The 22450-nt window shown below is 42.1% G+C and overlaps 1 protein-coding gene across 5 annotated transcripts in view; it reads left to right on the top strand.

The window, feature by feature from the left end:
* The window catches only part of LPA (lipoprotein(a)), a 176197-nt gene that overhangs the window by 9254 nt on the left and 144493 nt on the right, over nucleotides 1–22450 (top strand). For 4 of the 5 annotated variants that reach the window (XM_063813639.1, XM_054686968.2, XM_054686969.2 and 1 more), the window contains exons 2-7: nucleotides 6155–6314; nucleotides 10283–10464; nucleotides 11670–11829; nucleotides 15818–15999; nucleotides 17205–17364; nucleotides 21363–21544. In XM_063813639.1, coding sequence (XP_063669709.1) covers nucleotides 6268–6314; nucleotides 10283–10464; nucleotides 11670–11829; nucleotides 15818–15999; nucleotides 17205–17364; nucleotides 21363–21544 — 913 coding nt within the window. In that variant the 5' untranslated portion in view covers nucleotides 6155–6267. The other variant, XM_063813640.1, reaches the window with a different exon arrangement.

The following is a 22450-nucleotide window of genomic DNA, read 5'->3' as shown; positions in this document are numbered from 1 at the left end:
AGATCTAACAGTAGGAACCACAGTCACTCAACTACAAAATTTAAATACAATGGGAATAATTGGATCCTGAGGTGGCAGGGGCCAAGTGTCGGCACTGAACCATCAAAGGCAAGGTGGGCATAACTACCATAATAGACAGCAGAGGCAAAGCAGCCATCAGAATAGTCTGACTCATGTAGAGCTCTGGCATTGGCTAATTAATCATGGTGTTCCTAGAAGTGAAATTGATAGGAAACCTACTGTATTCGTACTGGATTTATATAAACAAAAAACTGCCAGGTAGAATGGACAAAAGACTAATCTGAATTATAAAAACAGAGAATCATGGGCCCTCAATCAATTTCCAGACTTGAACCTGTTACAGTTCCAGAACCCACTGAATGAAGGGGAGGCTGGATCCCCTTGAGGAAGGACCCCACTAGGCTACTGACAACTTATGCTGTTACTCTTTCTCCCATCCTTCCCTAAGGAGACCTCTGGCCTTTTACCAGGGTAACTGTGTGCACTGGAGAAAGGGAAGTAATGAGACATTTCAGAAAGTACTGGACACTGGCTCTGAGCTGAAGTTGATTCCAGGGTACCCAAAACGTTATTGTGGTTCCTCAGTTAAAGTAGGGGCTTATGGAGGTTAGGTAATTAATGGAGTTTTAGCTCATTTCTGACTTACAGTGGTTCCAGTGGGTCCCTGGACTTATCCTCTGGTCATTTTCCCAGTGCCAAAATGCATAATTTGTATAGACATACTTATCAGCTGGCAGAAATGCCACATTGGCTCCCTGACTGGTAGGATGAGGGCTATTATGGTGGGAAAGGCCAAATGGAAGCCATTAGAGCTGTCTCTACCTAGAAAAATAAAAAAATCAAAAACAATATCCCATACCTGGAGGGACTGAAGTGATTAGTGTCACCATCAAGGACTTGAAAGACGCAGGGGTGGTGATTCCCACCACATCCCTGTTCAACTCTCCCATTTGACCTGTGCAGAGGACAGATGGATCTTGGAAAATGATGGTGGATTATTTTAAGCTTAACCAAGTGGTGACTCCAATTGCAGCTGCTCTACCAGTTGTGGTTTTGTTGCTTGAGCAAATTAACACATCTCCTGGTGCCTGGTATGCAGCCATTGGCTTGGCAAATGGCTTTTTCTCCATTCCTGTCCATAAGACCCACCAGAAGCAATTTGCCTTCAGCTGACAAGGCCAGCAATATACCTTTACCACCCTACCTCAGGGGTGTATCAACTCTCCAGCTTTGTGTCATAATCTTATTTGGAGAGACCTTGCTCACCTTTCACTTCCACGAGATATAACACTGGTCCATTACATTCATGACATTATGATGATTGGATACAGTGAGCAAGAAGTAGCAAACACACTGGACTTATTGGTGAGACATTTGTATGCCAGAGGATGGGAAATAAATCCAGCTAAAATTTAGGGACTTTCTACCTCGGTAAAATTTCTAGGGTTCCAGTGGCATGAGACCTATGGAGATATTTCTTCTAAGGTGAAGCATAACTTGCTGCATTTGGCCCCTCTTACAACCAAGAAAGAGGCACAATGCCTAGTGGGCCTATTTGGATTTTGGAGGCAACACATTCCTCGTTTGGGTGTGTTACTCTGGCCCATTTATTGAGTGACCTGAAAGGCTGCCAGATTTAAGTGCAGTCTAGAACAAAAGAAGGCTCTGAAACAGGTCCAGGCTGCTCTGAAAGCTGCTCTGCCATTTGGGCCACATGACCCCGCAGATCCAATGGTGCTTGAGGTGTCAGTGGCAGATAGGGATGCTGTTTGGAGGCTTTGGCAGGCCCCCATAGGTGAATCACAGTGGAGACCTCTAGGATTTTGGAGCAAGGCCCTGCCACTTCTGCAGATAACTACTCTCCTTTTGAGAGACAGCTATTGGTCTGTTATTGGGCTTTGGTGGTAACTGAACGTTTGACTGTGGGTCATAAAGTCACCATGCTACCTGAACTGCCTATCGTGAACTGGGTGCTTTCTGACCCATCTAGCCATGAAGTGGGTCAGCACAGTGGCATTTCATCATCAAATTGAAGTGGTGTATATGTGATCGGGCTTGAGCAGGTCCTGAAGGCACAAGTAAGTTACATAAGGAAGTGGCTCAAATGCCCATGTTCTCCACTCGTGCCACCCTGCCTTCCCTCCCCCAGCCTGCACCAGTGGCCTCATGGGGAGTTCCCTATGGTGAGTTGACAGAGGAAGGGAAGACTAAGGACTGGTTCACAGATGATTCTGCACGATATGCAGGCACCACCCGAAAGTGGACAGCTGCAGCACTACATCCACTTTCTAAATGCATGTGTACACTTGTGCTAAGAAAATATCTTTATTTTATTTCCTTTATTTTTCCTTTGTCATGTGACCTTAGATTTATGGACTTCACATCAGCATTTAAGCATTTAAGTGTTCAGATCAGCATTTAAATATTGTTAACCTTATGTAATAACTTTTGGTTTGGGGATTGGTGCGTTTCTGGTTGTATGAGGATAGTTGTATTACATTAGGCATAATTATGACCTTATTATTGTCTTTATTTGAAGATTATGTATGATTTCAGGATGTGTGTATGGGTATATGTATGTATGTTATATATATGTATATTATATATAATTATATATATAATATACAATATAATATATATCATATATATTACATAAATATATATTATATATTACATATAATATATATTATATATTATATATATATAAAATATATATATATCCTATTAGTTCTGTCCCTCTAGAGAACCCTGGCTAATACAATTTATGTCATTAATCTCATTTATTGATTTGTATACATTGAACCAACCTTATATCCCAGGAATAAAACCTACTTGATTGTGGTGGATTAGCTTTTTGATGTACTCTTGGATTCAATTGCTAGTATTTTATTGAGAATTTTTGCATCTGTGTTCATCAAGGATATTGGCTTGAAGTTTTCTTTTTTGTTGTTCCATATCAGAATGATGACGACCTCATAGAATGAGTTAGTCTGTCCTCTTTTATCTTTTGGAATTGTTTCAGGAGGCTTGATATCAGCTCTTCTTTATATGACTGGTATACTTTGGCTAGGAATCTCTCTGGTCCAGGGGTTTTTCTGGTGTAGGTTTTTAATTACTGATTCAACTTCAGAACTCATTATTGAGTTCTAAAACTCACTTTCATGTACTCTTCAAAAGACTGTCTTCTTCTATTGTTGAGCGGGGTGTTCTCTCAAGGTCATTTAGGTGAAGTTGGTTGCTGGTGTTCTTCTGTATCCTTACAGCTTGTCTGTCTCTTTTTTTATTGACTACTGAGGATTAATGGTGATGTGTCCAACTTTAACTCTAGAGTAGTCTATTTCTCTTTTAGATTGTTACTCTGTTTTATATATTTTGAAGCTCTGTTGTTAGGCACGTATATTTGGATTGTTAGGTCTTCTTGATGAAGACCTTTATCATTATGTAATGTTTCTTCTTATCTCTGGAAGTATTCGTTGTTCTGAAGTCTATTTGTGCTGATATGAATACAGCCTTCACAGCTCTGTTTTCACTAGTATTTGTATATCTTTTTCTCAGCTTTTAAATTGAGATGTTCAGACCATTTGCATTAAAGTAGTTGTTAATAGGATTAAATTTAAATCTACCATTAAGTTGGTTATTTCTCTTTGTCCCATTTAAACTTTGTTCCTTTTTTTCATATTTTTCTGCCTTCATTTATATTGAGTTTATCTCCACGACTTACTTATTAAATTAATTTTAATGGTTTTAGTATTTTCCACAATGTTTATAATATATACTTTGATTTTTTCACATTCCACCTTCAAATGACAGAATTATACTGGATATATAGAAACCTTACATCATTGCACTTCTCCTTCCTCCCTCCCAAAATGTTGTGCTATTGCTCTTTGTAATAGAAGCTTACTTCTATTATGTTATAGCTCTCATAATACATTGACACTATTTTTACCCTGAATAATCAGTTGTTTTTTAAAGTGATTATGACTACAAATATTTTGAATAATTTCTTTATTTTACCATTTCTGGTGCTCCTTATCTTTTACAGTAGATCCCAATTTCCATCTGGAGTCACATTCTTTCTGTGAAAAACCTTTAGCATTTCTTATAGCATGGGACTGCTGTTGCTGTTGTCTTTCAGCTTTTCTTTGTCTGAAGAAGTCTTTATTTTGCCTTCAGTTTTTAAAAGTGATTTTGCTGAGTATAGATACTGGGTTGAGAGTTTCATTCCTTGTATCATTTTAACAATGATGTTCCGTTATATTCTGTTTTGAATAGTTTCTGACTAGAAATCTGATCTTTGTTTCTTTGTATTCAATAGTTCCTTTTTCTCTGACTGCCTTTAAGATATTCTCATCTTTGTTTTTCAACAGTTTGACTATAATTTGTTCATTATTAACTTTTTGTATTTATTCTGCTTGAGGTTTCCTGAGCTCCTTGGATTTGCAGATTGTTGATTTTTATTGTTTTTGTAAAATTCATAGCCATTATCTATTCTACTGTTTTGTTTTTTTTTCACTTCTCTCTCTCTGTATTCTTCTTTTTGGACTGTAAGTATTCAAATGTTAGATCATTCATATTGCTTCATAAACCTTATATGCTTCTTCTGCTTTTTTTTGTCAGGAACTCTTTTTTTGTATCTGTGTTGGTTTGGATAAGTTCTAGTAGACTATGTTCAAGTTTATGGATTATTTTATTAGTTGTGTCTAGTTGACTCCTCAGTGCATTCAGAGAATTCTTCATCTCTGATATTATAAATCTCTTCCTAGCATTTTCATGTTACTCTTTTCTATAGTTTCCATCTCTTTGCTGAAATTCTCCCCCTATCCATGGATATTGTCCACCTTTACCACAAGATTCTTTAACATATTAACATAGGTATCATACAAACCCAAACTGATAGTTTCCAGATGGTGTCTTTTCTGAGTCTGTCTGTCTTGATTGCTTTATTATTTAACAGTGACTTATCTTCCCTCTTCAGCTTTTGGTGTGTCTTGTAATTGTTTAATCAAACACTGGGTATCATAAATGGAGGAACAGTAGAGATTGCAGTAAATATTATTTATGCTTTGAAATGGGCACCCATCTTCTGTTGAAAATATGTTTTGTGGTCAATTGAGTCAACCTAGTAACTGGTTGAACTGAATTTGGCATTTGTGCTTGTTGCTTTTATCTTAAATGCACCACAGGTTTAAATTCCTCCAGTGATGGGTTGCTGCTATCTTTTGCTTAGAGTGGGGCCTGGGGTGTGGAAGAATTTTCTCAGTGTTCCTATCTATTCTTAGATTTTAGCAGTCACTGCATGCCTGCACTACAGAGGGGATATCTTCATACACATAATCTAACCCCATTGAAACTGCTGTTTCTTCTTAATGAATGCTCAATCTTTGGTGGAAATAAACAAATGCTGTATCTCCTGGAGCCACTTCAGTCTTAGTCAGGTTCTGCAGGGCTTTGAAGGGAATGCATTCTCAGTGTTCTTGTGCCTTATTTGGATGGAACTTGAACCTGTGGTGGGTTTGGAGAGAAAGAGTAGCAGACGTCTGCTATGTTGCAATGCAGGATGCTGGGCACAAGAAAACTTCCAGTCTCTCCTCCAAGGAAATAAGATTTGATCATCTACCTATCCCTGAGAAGTGAAGGGCTTTGCCTGCAGTGCTAGATGCAGAACCATTTTTCTCCCCCATTGCCCAGAAACTTAAGGCTTTGGCTTTTCTGAGCAATGGTCTAGGGAATTGTGCAAAGTTTTCATATTTGACCCTGACAGCCAATCACTACCTACAGCTTGCAGTGCCAAATGTATCTCCCTCTGATCTCTCCTGTCCTGTGGTCCTCATGAACATTAAGAAGAGATTTCTAAAAAAGAGCTTGCACATGAGCATAGTTTCTGGTGAGAAGAATTCTGATATGTTAACTTCCTCTAAACTTTTAAATAAAATATTTCTAAGAATTAAATAAAGTTCTAGAATGCTATGAATCTATTCCTTTGGTTTTTTGCACGTCTGTCTGCCTGCTAATCAAGAGAAGAGAATGGTCGTAATTCTCAGAGACTTTTTCCTGTTTGTGTCATAAATGACTTCACATTTTTTTCTGTTCTAAGAACTATTCAGCTTGATTTCTTCTGTTTTAATTTTAGCTGCACCTGAGCAAAGCCATGTGGTCCAGGATTGCTACCATGGTGATGGACAGAGTTATCGAGGCACGTACTCCACCACTGTCACAGGAAGGACCTGCCAAGCTTGGTCATCTATGACACCACATCAACATAATAGGACCACAGAAAACTACCCAAATGCGTATGTCATTAATCTTACAGTAAGCAAAACAAGGTCCAAGTAAAATTTGTCTTAGAAAAGGTGTGCATCAAGCTAACTTCTTACGACTAAATTTTTCTCACACATAGAATGCATGGCAAAATGTCTGAGAAACATTACTTTGAGCAAAGAGTATGATAGGAGAGAAATGTTAAGCTGGCTCTCTTTCCTGAGAGTTTGATAAAATCAGGAGAATATCTGGCGGTGGTGAGGCCACAATAATGGAAAATCAGAATGTTTAGACAGAGTCAGCTTCAACAACACTCACTAAAGGTCAATGTGATCTTTACCCCGTGAAATTCTATAATTCTAATCTCCAATTCCTGAAGTGAAGTTTGTGTTGGCCTTTTCTGTCTTGGCTCACAAGTAAATGATATGTGCATATCTATGGAAAGGCGAATCTATCTTTTTCTATATCTATGTCTATTCCAACGGGTAGAAACACCCTGGGTCCTGAGCACCAGTGGTCTGAAGGAATACAGGTTGCCAGGAAGAGAAAAGCAAAGGCAGGAAGGCAGATGAAAGTAAGAAATGAGACAGATGCTAAACAATAAAAAGTGCGGGAAGATAGACAGAAGCTGGGGTCTGACCACACCATGGCCAGTCTTTCACACATAAGTGACTACCAAAGACAAGAAAAAATGATTTCCGCATGTTGGACAATAGACGGTAGAGGACCAAGGGAATTGCGAGAGAGAGAACAATGAGATCAACTCAACAGATGCACTGGTTTTCTTCCTGGAGACCCTTCCTGCACTGAAGGGCAGGAGATGGAGCCCAAAAAAAAACTGTAGCCATCTTGCTGAACAGAGGAGGGACATTGGAGTTTGGGATTATTCAGGTGGCTAGGATTTTCTAGGCCTGCTAAGAATGAGAACAGATTTGTGGAGGAAAGGAGTTCTAGGAATATGCATAGAAATCTCCTCAAGTCATTGGCTAAACATGAAGCTGCATGTACACAGAAAATAGATCCACAAGAAAGTAGGGCAAAGAACATCTACGGAAGAACAGCAACTACAATGGAACAGTGAGCTCAATAAACATGACAAAGCTCAAATAGCACTAAGGGATATTGGAGTTTGGACCACACAGAGGAGAGAGACTTCACTGAACATCTTGGGCATTCAGTAGAGACCCAGGAAAAGCCATACTTTAGGAGTAGAATTAGTATATTCTTAGAATAAAGGCAGCTCCACACAAACAATAGCAAAACTGAAAAGGAAGTCTCCAAGCATCAGAATGATGTCCAAGTCAATGAACTGCCTCTGAGAGGAAAACTCAACCATCTTTAGAGGTAAACATCAAAGTCAAGTGGCTCAGCTATGCAGTATCCACAGTGTGAGGCCTAAATATAAAACTTGACTACACAGAGAAACCTTTTAGTGTGACCCACAAGCAGGAGAAAAATCAGTCAATACAAACAGACCCAGAAGAGACAGAAATGATTAGAATGGCATAAAAATTTGACATATCACTATATAATAATTGAGTTCTAGGATTTAAGAAAACATGAATATAGAATGCAACAGACACCTTATCCAGAGACAGTAAGAGTATAAAGAGCCAAATCGAAGAACTACTAAGAGATATGTCTTAAATGAAAAAATTACTAGATGGCCTCCCCATCCAGTTAGACATTTCAGAAGAAAATACCAAATGAAAAATAATTGCATAGAACCTACAGAACCAGATACACACATACAACACACACGCATGCATACACACACACTCAAACATGTATAAGCTTACAAACACACACACACATCCACAAATGCTGAAAAATGAAATCAACCGAGCCACACAGACATAAAGGAAAACATAAAAAGATTTCCTACATGTGGGAAGCAAGTCACAGAAAGGGGGAAGGAGATTGGAACAGAAATATATACTGAAAGCAAGGATGGCTGAAAATTTTCCAAATGTAAAAAACATTAAAAAATCACGGACTCAAGAAGCTCAATGGATCAGAAAAATAATTTCTAAAATGACAATTATAGGATGCCACTGGGTACATAGCAGTTCAACTGTCAGAGGGCAAAGACATAATACACAGAAAAATCTCATAAGGAACGGGAAAAACAAAAAGCTGTGTCTTGCTAGAGGAACAGTGATACAAATGACTAATGTGTTCCCATCGGAAACACTGCAACCTGGACACAAAAGAATAACATTAAAGTAATAAACTAAGAAAGAAGAGCTCAACTGAGAAGGCTACATCCAGCAATAAAATGCCTTAAAGTTCATCCATGTTGGAGGAATGCACATTGTGCACTCCCCTAAACAAAGAAACCAGAAACTGTAAGACTTTAGAATCAGCAGGCTTATGTAACAAGAGAGGTGACCCTAAGGAATTAAGGAGAAGAAGAATAGAACAAGAAGGGAACTTTCTGCAGCCTATATAATGAAGAACCTAGCAATTGGCAAATGTAGATGAAAATGCTACATGTTTTCTTGATCAAATGTCTATATATTTTTAAATGAGAGTTGATGAGTTGAAGCAAAATGATACCAATATATTTAACTTTAGCATATGTAGAAGTAAAAATTTGAACATGTAGCATAAATAATGTAGGGATTAATTGGAAGTGTACCACTGTAAGTTTCTTACCTCATGCACGATAGTATGTAATACTAATAAAAGGTTAATATGTGGGTTCAAAGGGATATTGCAAATCCTAGAGCAATCACAAACTTTTTAACTCTGAGGTTGGTTGTATAATAACAATATTTTATGTATTCAAAAGAGGGAAGCCAAGGAAGAAAAAAAAGTCTTTAAAGAGCTCTGGCTCTTAGTACATCCAGTTGCTCATTGAATGAGCTTCCTGGAATGGGGGGTCTGGGATTCAGAGTAGGCCACATGTGTAGAGCCACTAGAGACACAACGTTGGATCCCCATGGCCCATAATACATTTCCCATTTTCTCAGGCAGCCACAGGTCATGAATGTGAGGATACTGAGAGGTTGGAGCAACGTTCTTGGGAGGCATAAGGAAGAGCGAATGCTTCAAGATCCCCGCAGCCCAAACTCCTCACCTGCTTTGCCGCCTAATTCATTGTTTTTTGCTCCTCCGTAGCTGTCCGACCTCTTCAGATCTCTTAGTCTTCCTGCCATCTTCCTTTATGTCATGGGACCCACTGTTCTTTCAACTCTTCCCCCAGTTCTGGAGTGGCTGCGGCCAGCAGAGGATAGAGTGAGAGCAGGAGAGAAGTTCCTGCCCAGGAACCCATTCTACAGATACTGCATCCTGCCTGGGAGCAAGTTTTCCAGGGCAGCTTTGAGAAGTATTGCAGAAACAAACCTACTTGACCCACATGATATGGGAATGACAGACAGTAATACTATTTGCACAATGTTTTCCATGGGAAAGGTAGAGCCTTTTCACTAGGTTTTGAGTACATGGAGTGTGAAGGTTGACCTGGAAAGGTTATCCTTCATGATGCCATGTTTTCTCTGAAGAACTACGTGTCAGTTGCAACTCGCACATTAGAATATGAAGTCCTATCGAGAGAGATACAGAGAACTAGACAGATACAGATACTTTTCTATGTGAATAAACAATTCCACAATAAAGATGTCAAAATCCATACCAGTTATTCCAGAGAGTTGGATTGGACAGAAGACAGAAGGAGAATACTCTCATCATTTTTTGGCCACAAGTATGTACTATCTCAATGTGTCTAAGAAGCATTAGCTGCTTTAGAGGGGTTTTTTTTAAATATAATAATCTATTAAGTATGAGAAATGCGCAGAGAAGATTAGTGATTGAAAGCCATTTGTGCTGGTGGCAATCATATGGGAATATTAGAAAGGCACCGGTTTTAATGGAATATTTTAGTGGGAATATTAGAAAGGCACCGGTAATGACCTTGTTGCAGCACAAAGGAGAGGGTGTGGGGAGCCCCTGCATATTGTCCCACCTCTTGTGACGTGTGTCGTTTTGGAATTTCCAGTGGCTTGATCATGAACTACTGCAGGAATCCAGATCCTGTGGCAGCCCCTTATTGTTATACAACGGATCCCAGTGTCAGGAGGGAGTACTGCAACCTGACACAATGCTCAGACGCAGAAGGGACTGCCATCGTGCCTCCCACTGTTACCCCAGTTCCAAGCCTAGAGGCTCTTTCCGAACAAGGTAAGGAGTCTGTGGCCAGACATCTACACGCTTCGATGCTGGGATGAAAAGCCCTGGAAATTCCCACTGATGCAGCAGCCTTCAATGGTACACGGATGCTGGAGCATTGATTGAGTTCTACCATGTAGGAGGAAGCCTCCGTGCACTCTCTGGGGGAGCCAGCGAGTGACTTCTGGTGCAACGTGGGTGGGCTTTGTCTTTAGGATGGGCACAAACCCTCCAGGGTGATCGACTTCAAAATTCACCTTGTTGTAAAACGGGCTATCTCAGTGTCCCAGCCAAAATTTTTATTGTAACATGCTGTCAGGTGTGTCACTCTTTCCAAGCCAGTAAGCTTTTCCAGGGATTTCTTCAAGTAGCCAGCATTCAGAGCAATCTTCAGCATTGCAGATTCTGGGAAATGTAGCTCTGGAGCCTGTCACCCTTGAGACACCTAACAGGGCTACATTGATTCCATATGGCCCTGGGTCTATGGAGCAGTACATGAGCTCCCAATGCTCTAAGGCTCTTCAGCCCTAGGCTTTGAAGAGAGTGATTTCTCAGTGTTCTTAAACCTCTTTCTGATGACACTTGTACCTGGGAGGGGTCTAGAGAGAAAGAGTAGTAGACTTCTACTTTACTGCAATTCAGGATGCAGGGCACGAGAGGATTCCCTCTCTCCTCCAAGGGAAGAAGCTTCTGGTGTGCACACATCCCTGAGAAGCAAAGTGTCTTTGTCTTCAGTCAGATATATAAGACCGTTTTCTGCCCCATGGCCCGGAAACCAAAGGCCTTGGCTTTCATGATCAACGGTCTAGGGAAACATGCAAAATTTCCATGTCTGTGCCAAACTGTGCCCCCGACAGCCGGTTACCACCTGCAGCCCGCATTGCCAAATGCATGCCGTTCGCATGAAGATTCAGTAGAGTTTCCTAGAAAGGTGCTACCTCGTGAGCTCACTTTCCAATGAGGAATCTGATCTGTTGTGTTTCTCTAAGGTGTCAGGTGAAATATTTCCAAGAACTTACTACAGTTCTAGAATGGTAGGAATCTGTTGCTTTGGTGTTTGTTTGTTGGTTGGTTTTCTCACATCCATCTGCCTATGGATAAGGAAAAGAGAGCGGTCGTCATTGTCATAGACTCCTTTCTGGTTGTGTCACAAATGGCTTCACATGTTTCTCTATGCTCAGAGATACTCAGCTTGATTTCTTGTGTTTTCATTTCAGCACCGACTGAGCAAAGGCCTGGGGTGCAGGAGTGCTACCACGGTAATGGACACAGTTATCGAGGCACATACTCCACCACTGTCACAGGAAGAACCTGCCAAGCTTGGTCATCTAGGACACCACACTCGCATCGTCGGACCCCAGAATACTACCCAAATGCGTATGTCTTTGTTATTTACCATAAGAGAAGAAAGGGCCAACTGAAGTTTCTGTTAGAAGAGATGTGTTTCAAGCTGAGTTCTCCGAACTCAACTTGTGACAGATGCAGATGGCGTAGCAAAATGTCTCAGGACGATTGCCTTGGTGCTAAGGGTCTGAGAGAAGAGAAATGTCAAGCTGCCTCTCCTTCCTCCTAGTTTTCTTGTGCAGAAGGGAAATCTGGAGGTGAGGAGATCACCTTATGAAGAAAGTCAGAATGACAAACGACCAAACACTTAGATTACCCTTCCACAACACCAACTAAACGTCAATGAAGACTTTCCAGTTGGAATTCCGTTATTCTGACTTCCACTTCCTGAAGGGAAGCTTGCGTTTGCCTTTTCTGTCTGGGTTCATGAGGAAAGAATAGGTGCTTATTTATGGACAGGTGAATTGATCTGTTTCTATATCTACGTATATTCCAATTGTTAGAAAAACACTCGTTCCTAAGTACCAGTGGCCTGAAGGGATACAGGTTCCCAGCAAGAGAAGATCCAAGGAAGGAAGGCAGATGAGAGTCAGCACAGAGAGGGATGCTGAAAAGTAAAAGGGATGGGTAGATGGAGAGAAGCCCGGGTCTGACCACCCAATGGCCAATATTTTGGCCACAAGCGACTACCAGAGACATGAAAAAATGGTTTCTACATGTGGGACAACAGATGGTAGAAGACCTAGAGAATTGAGAGAGGGGCAATGATGAGCTCCACTCCGTAGGTGCCTTGGCTTTCTTCCTGGATACGCTTCCTGCACTGAATAGCAAGGAGATGGAGCCCAAGCAGACGTAGCCATCTTGCTGAATGGAGGAGAGGGATTGGAGTTTGGGATGACTGTGGTAGCTGAAATTTTCTAGGTCTGCTACAAATAAGAACTGGTTTGTGGAGGAAAAGAGCTCTACAAATACGCATAGAAGTCTCCTCCAGTCGTTGGCCTGACATGACGCTGCCTGTGCACAGAAAACGGTTCCACGAGAAAGTGTGGCAAAGAACATTTACTGAGAAACAGCAACTACAAGAGCACAGGAAGCTCAATAAAGAAGAGAGAGATCACATAGCACTCTGGGATACTGGAGTTCTTCCCAGCTAGACCAGAGAGTCCTCACGGAACACATTGCCAATTCAGCGGAGACCCCAGAACAGCCGTAATTTAAAAGTACAATTAGTATATTACTAGAATCAAGTCAGCTGCAGACAACCCCTTGCACAGCTGAAAAGCAAGTGTCCCAGCATCAAATCGGTTTCCAATCAATGAACTGCCTGTGAGAGGAAATCTCAACTCTCTTTAGAAGTAAACAACAAAGTCAATGGCCTCAGCTATGCGGTATCCCCAGAGTGAGTCCTAAATTTAAAATTTGACTACATGTAGAAAAGCGTTTCGTGTGACCCATGACCAGGAAATAAATCGGGTAATAAAAACAGCCTCAGAAATGACAGAAATGATTAGAATTGCATGAAAATTTGACATATCAGTATGATAACTGATTTCCAATATTTAAAAAAACAACATGCAAGAAAGCAGATATCATATCGAGAGAAATTTACAGTACAGAATAGCCAAATCAAATTAAAGAGGTAGTATAAAAAAAGTGCGTCTTAATGGAAAAAATTACTGTATGGCCGCCTGATCAATTTAGACGTTTCAGAGGAAAACATTACCCAAAACACAATTCTACAGAACGTACAGAATGAGCTACACACACACACACACACACACACACATTGAAAACACACCCATACTCACACACACACGCAGAAACTCACAAGTTCTTACACACACACGCGCACCCCTGAAGAAATAGTGAAATATAAAATTAAGCGAGCCTCCCAGACATGTAGGAAAACATGAAATGATTTCCTGCATGTGGGAAGCAAGTCACAGTAAGGAGCAAGGGAATTTGGAATAGAAACAAATACCAGAATCAAGGATGGCTGATAACTTTTCAATTACGAAGAACATGAAAAAAAATCACAGAATCGTGAAACTCAAGTGATCATATAGGGAATTTCGAAAAAAAAAACCAACAACCTGTACGATGTACTTTTGTACATCAGAGTTCGAAGGTAACAAGGCAAAGATGTAATAAGAAGAAACGTGTCACGAGAAACTGGAGGAAAAAGAGCTGTGTCTTCCTAGAAGTACAGTGATACAAGTTACCAATGTGTTCACCTCAGAAACACTGGAAGCCGGATACCAGGGAATATTGTTAAAATGATAATCAGGTACAAAGAAGATCAACCGGGAATGCTGAATCCAGCAATAAAATGCCTTGAAGATCATCCATGTTGGATAAATGCATATTGTGCACTGCCCCAAACAAAGAAACCGGAAAGTGTAAGAATTGGAAATCAGCAGGCTCATGTAACAGGAGAGGTGACCCGAAGGAATTAGGTAGAAGAAGAATTGAACAAGAAAGGAACTTTCTGCAGCCCACGTAATGAAGAATCCAGCAATTGGCAAATGTAGATAGATGTAAATGCAAAATATTTTCTTGATCAAATTTCCATATCTTTGTAAATGAGAGTTGACTACTTGAAACAAAATGATAGCAAGATATTTAACTTCAGCATATGTAGAGGTAACAATTTGAAATGGTAGCATAAATCATGTAGGGGTTAATTCCAAGTGTACCGTTGTAAGTTTCTTACCTCATGCACGATGGTGTGTCATATTAATAAAAGGGTACTGTGTGGGTTCAAAGGGATATTGCAAATTCTAGAGCAATCACAAAGGTTTGAACTGTGAGGTTTTTGGTATAATAAGAATAGTCCATGCATTCAAAAGAGGGAAGCCAAGGAAGAACTAGAAGTCTTTCAAGAGCTCAGGCTCTTATACATCCAGTTGCTCATTGAACCAGCTTCCTGGAATGGAGGGTCTGGGGTTGAGACTAGGCCACAAGTCTAGAGTCTCTAGAGAGACAGTGTTGGAACCCCATGGCCCATAATACATTTCCCATTTTCTCAGGAAGCCACAGGTCATGAAATTGAGGATACTGAGAGGTTGGAGCAACGTTCTTGGGAGGCATAAGGAAGAGCGAATGCTTCCAGATCCCCGCAGCCCAAACTACTCGCCTGCTTTGCCCCCTAATGCATTTTTCTCTGCTGCTCCGTAGCTGTCCGACCTCTTCAGATCTCTTAGTCCACCCTGCCGTCTTCCTTTATGCCATGGGTCCCACTGTTCTTTCAACTCATCCCCCTTTCCCTCAGTCCCGGAGTAGCTGCGGCCAGCAGAGGGTAGACTGAGAGCAGGAGAGAAGGACCTGCCTAGGAACCCATTCTAGAGATACTGCATCCTGCCTGGGAGCAAGTTTTCCAGGGCAGCTTTGAGAAGTCTTGGAGAAACAAACCTACTAAACCTGACAGACAGTAATACTAGTGGCACAATGCTTTTCTATGGGAAAGGTAGAGCCTTTTCACTACGTGTTGAGTACATAGAGTGTGAGGGTTGACCTGGAACGGTTATCCTCCTGGATGACGTGTTTTTTCTGCAGAGCTACATGTTAGTTGCAACTCCCACATTAGAATATGAAGTCCTACCGAGAGAGATACGGAGACTAGACAGATACAGATGCATTTGTATGTGAATACACAATTCCACAATAGAGACGTCAAAACCCATACCAGTTATTCCAGAGAGATGGATTGAGCGGAAGGCAGAAGGAGAATACTCTGATCGTTTTTTGGCCACGTGTATGTGTTATCTCAGTGTTTCTAAGAAGCGTTTGCTACTTTAGATTTTTTATTTTAAAAAATAGTAATAATCTCTTAAGTATGAGAAATGTGCAGAGAGGATTAGTGATTGAGAGCCATTTTTGCTGGTGGCAATCATATGGTACTTTTAATGGGAATATTAGAAAGGCACCGGTAATGAGCTTGTTGCAGCACAAAGGAGAGGGTGTGGGGTGCCCCTGCATGTTGTCCCACCTCTTGTGACGTGTATCGTTTTGGAATTTCCAGTGGCTTGATCATGAACTACTGCAGGAATCCAGATCCTGTGGCAGCCCCTTATTGTTATACGACGGATCCCAGTGTCAGGTGGGAGTACTGCAACCTGACACAATGCTCAGAGGCAGAAGGGACTGCCGTCGCGCCTCCGACTGTTACCCCGGTTCCAAGCCTAGAGGCTCCTTCCGAACAAGGTAAGGAGTCTGTGGCCAGACATCTACGCGCTTCGATGCTGGGAGGAAAAGCCATGGAAATTCCCACTGATGCAGCCGCCTTCAATGGTAAACGGATGCTCGAGTGTTGACTGAGTTCTACCATGTAGGAGGAAGCCTCCGTGCACTCTCTGGGGGAGCCAGCGAGTGATTTCTGGTGCAACGTGGGTGGGCTTTGTCTTTAGGATGGGCACAAACCCTCCAGGGTGATCGACTTCAAAATTCACCTTGTTGTAAAACGGGCTATCTCAGTGTCCCAGCCAAAATTTTTATTGTAACATGCTGTCAGGTGTGTCACTCTTTCCAAGCCAGTAAGCTTTTCCGGGGATTTCTTCAAGTAGCCAGCATTCAGAGCAATCTTCAGCATCACAGATTCTGAGAAATGTGGCTCTGGAGCCTGTCACCCTCGAGAAACCTAACAGGGCTGCATTGATTCTATATGGCCCTGGGTCTATGGAGCAGTACATGAGCTCCCAATGCTCTAAGGCTCTTCAGCCCTAGGCTTTGAAGGGAGTGATTTCTCAGTGTTCTTAAACCTCTTTCTGATGACACTTGTACCTGGGAGGGGTCTAGAGAGAAAGAGTAGTAGACTTCTACTTTACTGCAATTCAGGATGCAGGGCACGAGAGGATTCCCTCTCTCCTCCAAGGGAAGAAGCTTTTGGCGTGCACACATCCCTGAGAAGCAAAGTGTCTTTGTGTTCAGTCAGATATATAGGACCGTTTTCTGCCCCATGGCCCGGAAGCCAAAGGCCTTGGCTTTCATGATCAACGGTCTAGGGAAACATGCAAAATTTCCATGTCTGTGCCAAACTGTGCCCCCGACAGCCGGTGACCACCTGCAGCCCGCATTGCCAAATGCATGCCGTTCGCATGAAGATTCAGTAGAGTTTCCTAGAAAGGTGCTACCTCGTGAGCTCACTTTCCAATGAGGAATCTGATCTGTTGTGTTTCTCTAAGGTGTCAGGTGAAATATTTCCAAGAACTTACTACAGTTCTAGAATGGTAGGAATCTGTTGCTTTGGTGTTTGTTTGTTGGTTGGTTTTCTCACATCCATCTGCCTATGGATAAGGAAAAGAGAGCGGTCGTCATTGTCATAGACTCCTTTCTGGTTGTGTCACAAATGGCTTCACATGTTTCTCTATGCTCAGAGATACTCAGCTTGATTTCTTGTGTTTTCATTTCAGCACCGACTGAGCAAAGGCCTGGGGTGCAGGAGTGCTACCACGGTAATGGACACAGTTATCGAGGCACATACTCCACCACTGTCACAGGAAGAACCTGCCAAGCTTGGTCATCTAGGACACCACACTCGCATCGTCGGACCCCAGAATACTACCCAAATGCGTATGTCTTTGTTATTTACCATAAGAGAAGAAAGGGCCAACTGAAGTTTCTGTTAGAAGAGATGTGTTTCAAGCTGAGTTCTCCGAACTCAACTTGTGACAGATGCAGATGGCGTAGCAAAATGTCTCAGGACGATTGCCTTGGTGCTAAGGGTCTGAGAGAAGAGAAATGTCAAGCTGCCTCTCCTTCCTCCTAGTTTTCTTGTGCAGAAGGGAAATCTGGAGGTGAGGAGATCACCTTATGAAGAAAGTCAGAATGACAAACGACCAAACACTTAGATTACCCTTCCACAACACCAACTAAACGTCAATGAAGACTTTCCAGTTGGAATTCCGTTATTCTGACTTCCACTTCCTGAAGGGAAGCTTGCGTTTGCCTTTTCTGTCTGGGTTCATGAGGAAAGAATAGGTGCTTATTTATGGACAGGTGAATTGATCTGTTTCTATATCTACGTATATTCCAATTGTTAGAAAAACACTCGTTCCTAAGTACCAGTGGCCTGAAGGGATACAGGTTCCCAGCAAGAGAAGACCCAAGGAAGGAAGGCAGATGAGAGTCAGCACAGAGAGGGATGCTGAAAAGTAAAAGGGATGGGTAGATGGAGAGAAGCCCGGGTCTGACCACCCAATGGCCAATATTTTGGCCACAAGCGACTACCAGAGACATGGAAAAATGGTTTCTACATGTGGGACAACAGATGGTAGAGGACCTAGAGAATTGAGAGAGGGGCAATGATGAGCTCCACTCCGTAGGTGCCTTGGCTTTCTTCCTGCATACCCGTCCTGCACTGAATAGCAAGGAGATGGAGCCCAAGCAGACTGTAGCCATCTTGCTGAATGGAGGAGAGGGATTGGAGTTTGGGATGACTGTGGTAGCTGAAATTTTCTAGGTCTGCTACAAATAAGAACTGGTTTGTGGAGGAAAAGAGCTCTACAAATACGCATAGAAGTCTCCTCCAGTCGTTGGCCTGACATGACGCTGCCTGTGCACAGAAAACGGTTCCACGAGAAAGTGTGGCAAAGAACATTTACTGAGAAACAGCAACTACAAGAGCACAGGAAGCTCAATAAAGAAGAGAGAGATCACATAGCACTCTGGGATACTGGAGTTCTTCCCAGCTAGACCAGAGAGTCCTCACGGAACACATTGCCAATTCAGCGGAGACCCCAGAACAGCCGTAATTTAAAAGTACAATTAGTATATTACTAGAATCAAGTCAGCTGCAGACAACCCCTTGCACAGCTGAAAAGCAAGTGTCCCAGCATCAAATCGGTTTCCAATCAATGAACTGCCTGTGAGAGGAAATCTCAACTCTCTTTAGAAGTAAACAACAAAGTCAATGGCCTCAGCTATGCGGTATCCCCAGAGTGAGTCCTAAATTTAAAATTTGACTACATGTAGAAAAGCGTTTCGTGTGACCCATGACCAGGAAATAAATCGGGTAGTAAAAACAGGCTCAGAAATGACAGAAATGATTAGAATTGCATGAAAATTTGACATATCAGTATGATAACTGATTTCCAATATTTAAAAAAAACAACATGCAAGAAAGCAGATATCATATCGAGAGAAATTAACAGTACAGAATAGCCAAATCAAATTAAAGAGGTAGTATGAAAAAAGTGCGTCTTAATGGAAAAAATTACTGTATGGCCGCCTGATCAATTTAGACGTTTCAGAGGAAAACATTACCCAAAACACAATTCTACAGAACGTACAGAATGAGCTACACACACACACACACACACACACATTGAAAACACACCCATACTCACACACACACGCAGAAACTCACAAGTTCTTACACACACACACACACGCGCACCCGTGAAGAAATAGTGAAATACAAAATTAAGCGAGCCTCCCAGACATGTAGGAAAACATGAAATGATTTCCTGCATGTGGGAAGCAAGTCACAGTAAAGAGCAAGGGAGTTTGGAATAGAAACAAATACCAGAATCAACGATGGCTGATAACTTTTCAATTACGAAGAACATGAAAAAAAATCACAGAATCGTGAAACTCAAGTGATCATATAGGGAATTTCGAAAAAAAAAAACAACAACAACCTGTAGGATGTACTTTTGTACATCAGAGTTCGAAGGTAACAAGGCAAAGATATAATAAGAAGAAACGTGTCATGAGAAACTGGAGGAAAAAGAGCTGTGTCTTCCTAGAAGTACAGTGATACAAGTTACCAATGTGTTCACCTCAGAAACACTGGAAGCCGGATACCAGGGAATATTGTTAAAATGATAATCAGGAACAAAAAGAGATCAACCGGGAATGCTGAATCCAGCAATAAAATGCCTTGAAGATCATCCATGTTGGATAAATGCATATTGTGCACTGCCCCAAACAAAGAAACCGGAAAGTGTAAGAATTGGAAATCAGCAGGCTTATGTAACAGGAGAGGTGACCCGAAGGAATTAGGTAGAAGAAGAATTGAACAAGAAAGGAACTTTCTGCAGCCCACGTAATGAAGAATCCAGCAATTGGCAAATGTAGATAGATGTAAATGCAAAATATTTTCTTGATCAAATTTCCATATCTTTGTAAATGAGAGTTGACTACTTGAAACAAAATGATAGCAAGATATTTAACTTCAGCATATGTAGAGGTAACAATTTGAAATGGTAGCATAAATCATGTAGGGGTTAATTCCAAGTGTACCGTTGTAAGTTTCTTACCTCATGCACGATGGTGTGTCATATTAATAAAAGGGTACTGTGTGGGTTCAAAGGGATATTGCAAATTCTAGAGCAATCACAAAGGTTTGAACTGTGAGGTTTTTGGTATAATAAGAATAGTCCATGCATTCAAAAGAGGGAAGCCAAGGAAGAACTAGAAGTCTTTCAAGAGCTCAGGCTCTTATACATCCAGTTGCTCATTGAACCAGCTTCCTGGAATGGAGGGTCTGGGGTTGAGACTAGGCCACAAGTCTAGAGTCTCTAGAGAGACAGTGTTGGAACCCCATGGCCCATAATACATTTCCCATTTTCTCAGGAAGCCACAGGTCATGAAATTGAGGATACTGAGAGGTTGGAGCAACGTTCTTGGGAGGCATAAGGAAGAGCGAATGCTTCCAGATCCCCGCAGCCCAAACTACTCGCCTGCTTTGCCCCCTAATGCATTTTTCTCTGCTGCTCCGTAGCTGTCCGACCTCTTCAGATCTCTTAGTCCACCCTGCCGTCTTCCTTTATGCCATGGGTCCCACTGTTCTTTCAACTCATCCCCCTTTCCCTCAGTCCCGGAGTAGCTGCGGCCAGCAGAGGGTAGACTGAGAGCAGGAGAGAAGGACCTGCCTAGGAACCCATTCTAGAGATACTGCATCCTGCCTGGGAGCAAGTTTTCCAGGGCAGCTTTGAGAAGTCTTGGAGAAACAAACCTACTAAACCTGACAGACAGTAATACTATTGGCACAGTGCTTTTCTATGGGAAAGGTAGAGCCTTTTCACTACGTGTTGAGTACATAGAGTGTGAGGGTTGACCTGGAACGGTTATCCTCCTGGATGACGTGTTTTTTCTGCAGAGCTACATGTTCGTTGTAACTCCCACATTAGAATATGAAGTCCTACCGAGAGAGATACGGAGACTAGACAGATACAGATGCATTTGTATGTGAATACACAGTTCCACAATACAGACGTCCAAACCCATACCAGTTATTCCAGAGAGATGGATTGAGCGGAAGGCAGAAGGAGAATACTCGGATCGTTTTTTGGCCACGTGTATGTGTTATCTCAGTGTTTCTAAGAAGCGTTTGCTACTTTAGATTTTTTATTTTAAAAAATAGTAATAATCTATTAAGTATGAGAAATGTGCAGAGAGGATTAGTGATTGAGAGCCATTTTTGCTGGTGGCAATCATATGGTACTTTTAATGGGAATATTAGAAAGGCACCGGTAATGAGCTTGTTGCAGCACAAAGGAGAGGGTGTGGGGTGCCCCTGCATGTTGTCCCACCTCTTGTGACGTGTATCGTTTTGGAATTTCCAGTGGCTTGATCATGAACTACTGCAGGAATCCAGATCCTGTGGCAGCCCCTTATTGTTATACGACGGATCCCAGTGTCAGGTGGGAGTACTGCAACCTGACACAATGCTCAGAGGCAGAAGGGACTGCCGTCGCGCCTCCGACTGTTACCCCGGTTCCAAGCCTAGAGGCTCCTTCCGAACAAGGTAAGGAGTCTGTGGCCAGACATCTACGCGCTTCGATGCTGGGAGGAAAAGCCATGGAAATTCCCACTGATGCAGCCGCCTTCAATGGTAAACGGATGCTCGAGTGTTGACTGAGTTCTACCATGTAGGAGGAAGCCTCCGTGCACTCTCTGGGGGAGCCAGCGAGTGATTTCTGGTGCAACGTGGGTGGGCTTTGTCTTTAGGATGGGCACAAACCCTCCAGGGTGATCGACTTCAAAATTCACCTTGTTGTAAAACGGGCTATCTCAGTGTCCCAGCCAAAATTTTTATTGTAACATGCTGTCAGGTGTGTCACTCTTTCCAAGCCAGTAAGCTTTTCCGGGGATTTCTTCAAGTAGCCAGCATTCAGAGCAATCTTCAGCATCGCAGATTCTGAGAAATGTGGCTCTGGAGCCTGTCACCCTCGAGAAACCTAACAGGGCTGCATTGATTCCATATGGCCCTGGGTCTATGGAGCAGTACATGAGCTCCCAATGCTCTAAGGCTCTTCAGCCCTAGGCTTTGAAGGGAGTGATTTCTCAGTGTTCTTAAACCTCTTTCTGATGACACTTGTACCTGGGAGGGGTCTAGAGAGAAAGAGTAGTAGACTTCTACTTTACTGCAATTCAGGATGCAGGGCACGAGAGGATTCCCTCTCTCCTCCAAGGGAAGAAGCTTTTGGCGTGCACACATCCCTGAGAAGCAAAGTGTCTTTGTGTTCAGTCAGATATATAGGACCGTTTTCTGCCCCATGGCCCGGAAGCCAAAGGCCTTGGCTTTCATGATCAACGGTCTAGGGAAACATGCAAAATTTCCATGTCTGTGCCAAACTGTGCCCCCGACAGCCGGTGACCACCTGCAGCCCGCATTGCCAAATGCATGCCGTTCGCATGAAGATTCAGTAGA

The sequence above is a fragment of the Pan troglodytes genome, chromosome 5 (genome assembly GCF_028858775.2).
Source record: "Pan troglodytes isolate AG18354 chromosome 5, NHGRI_mPanTro3-v2.0_pri, whole genome shotgun sequence".
NCBI classification, from domain to species: Eukaryota; Metazoa; Chordata; class Mammalia; order Primates; family Hominidae; genus Pan; species Pan troglodytes.
The sequence above is the reverse complement of the archived record's forward strand: the minus strand, read 5'-3'. Positions and strand labels throughout refer to the sequence as shown.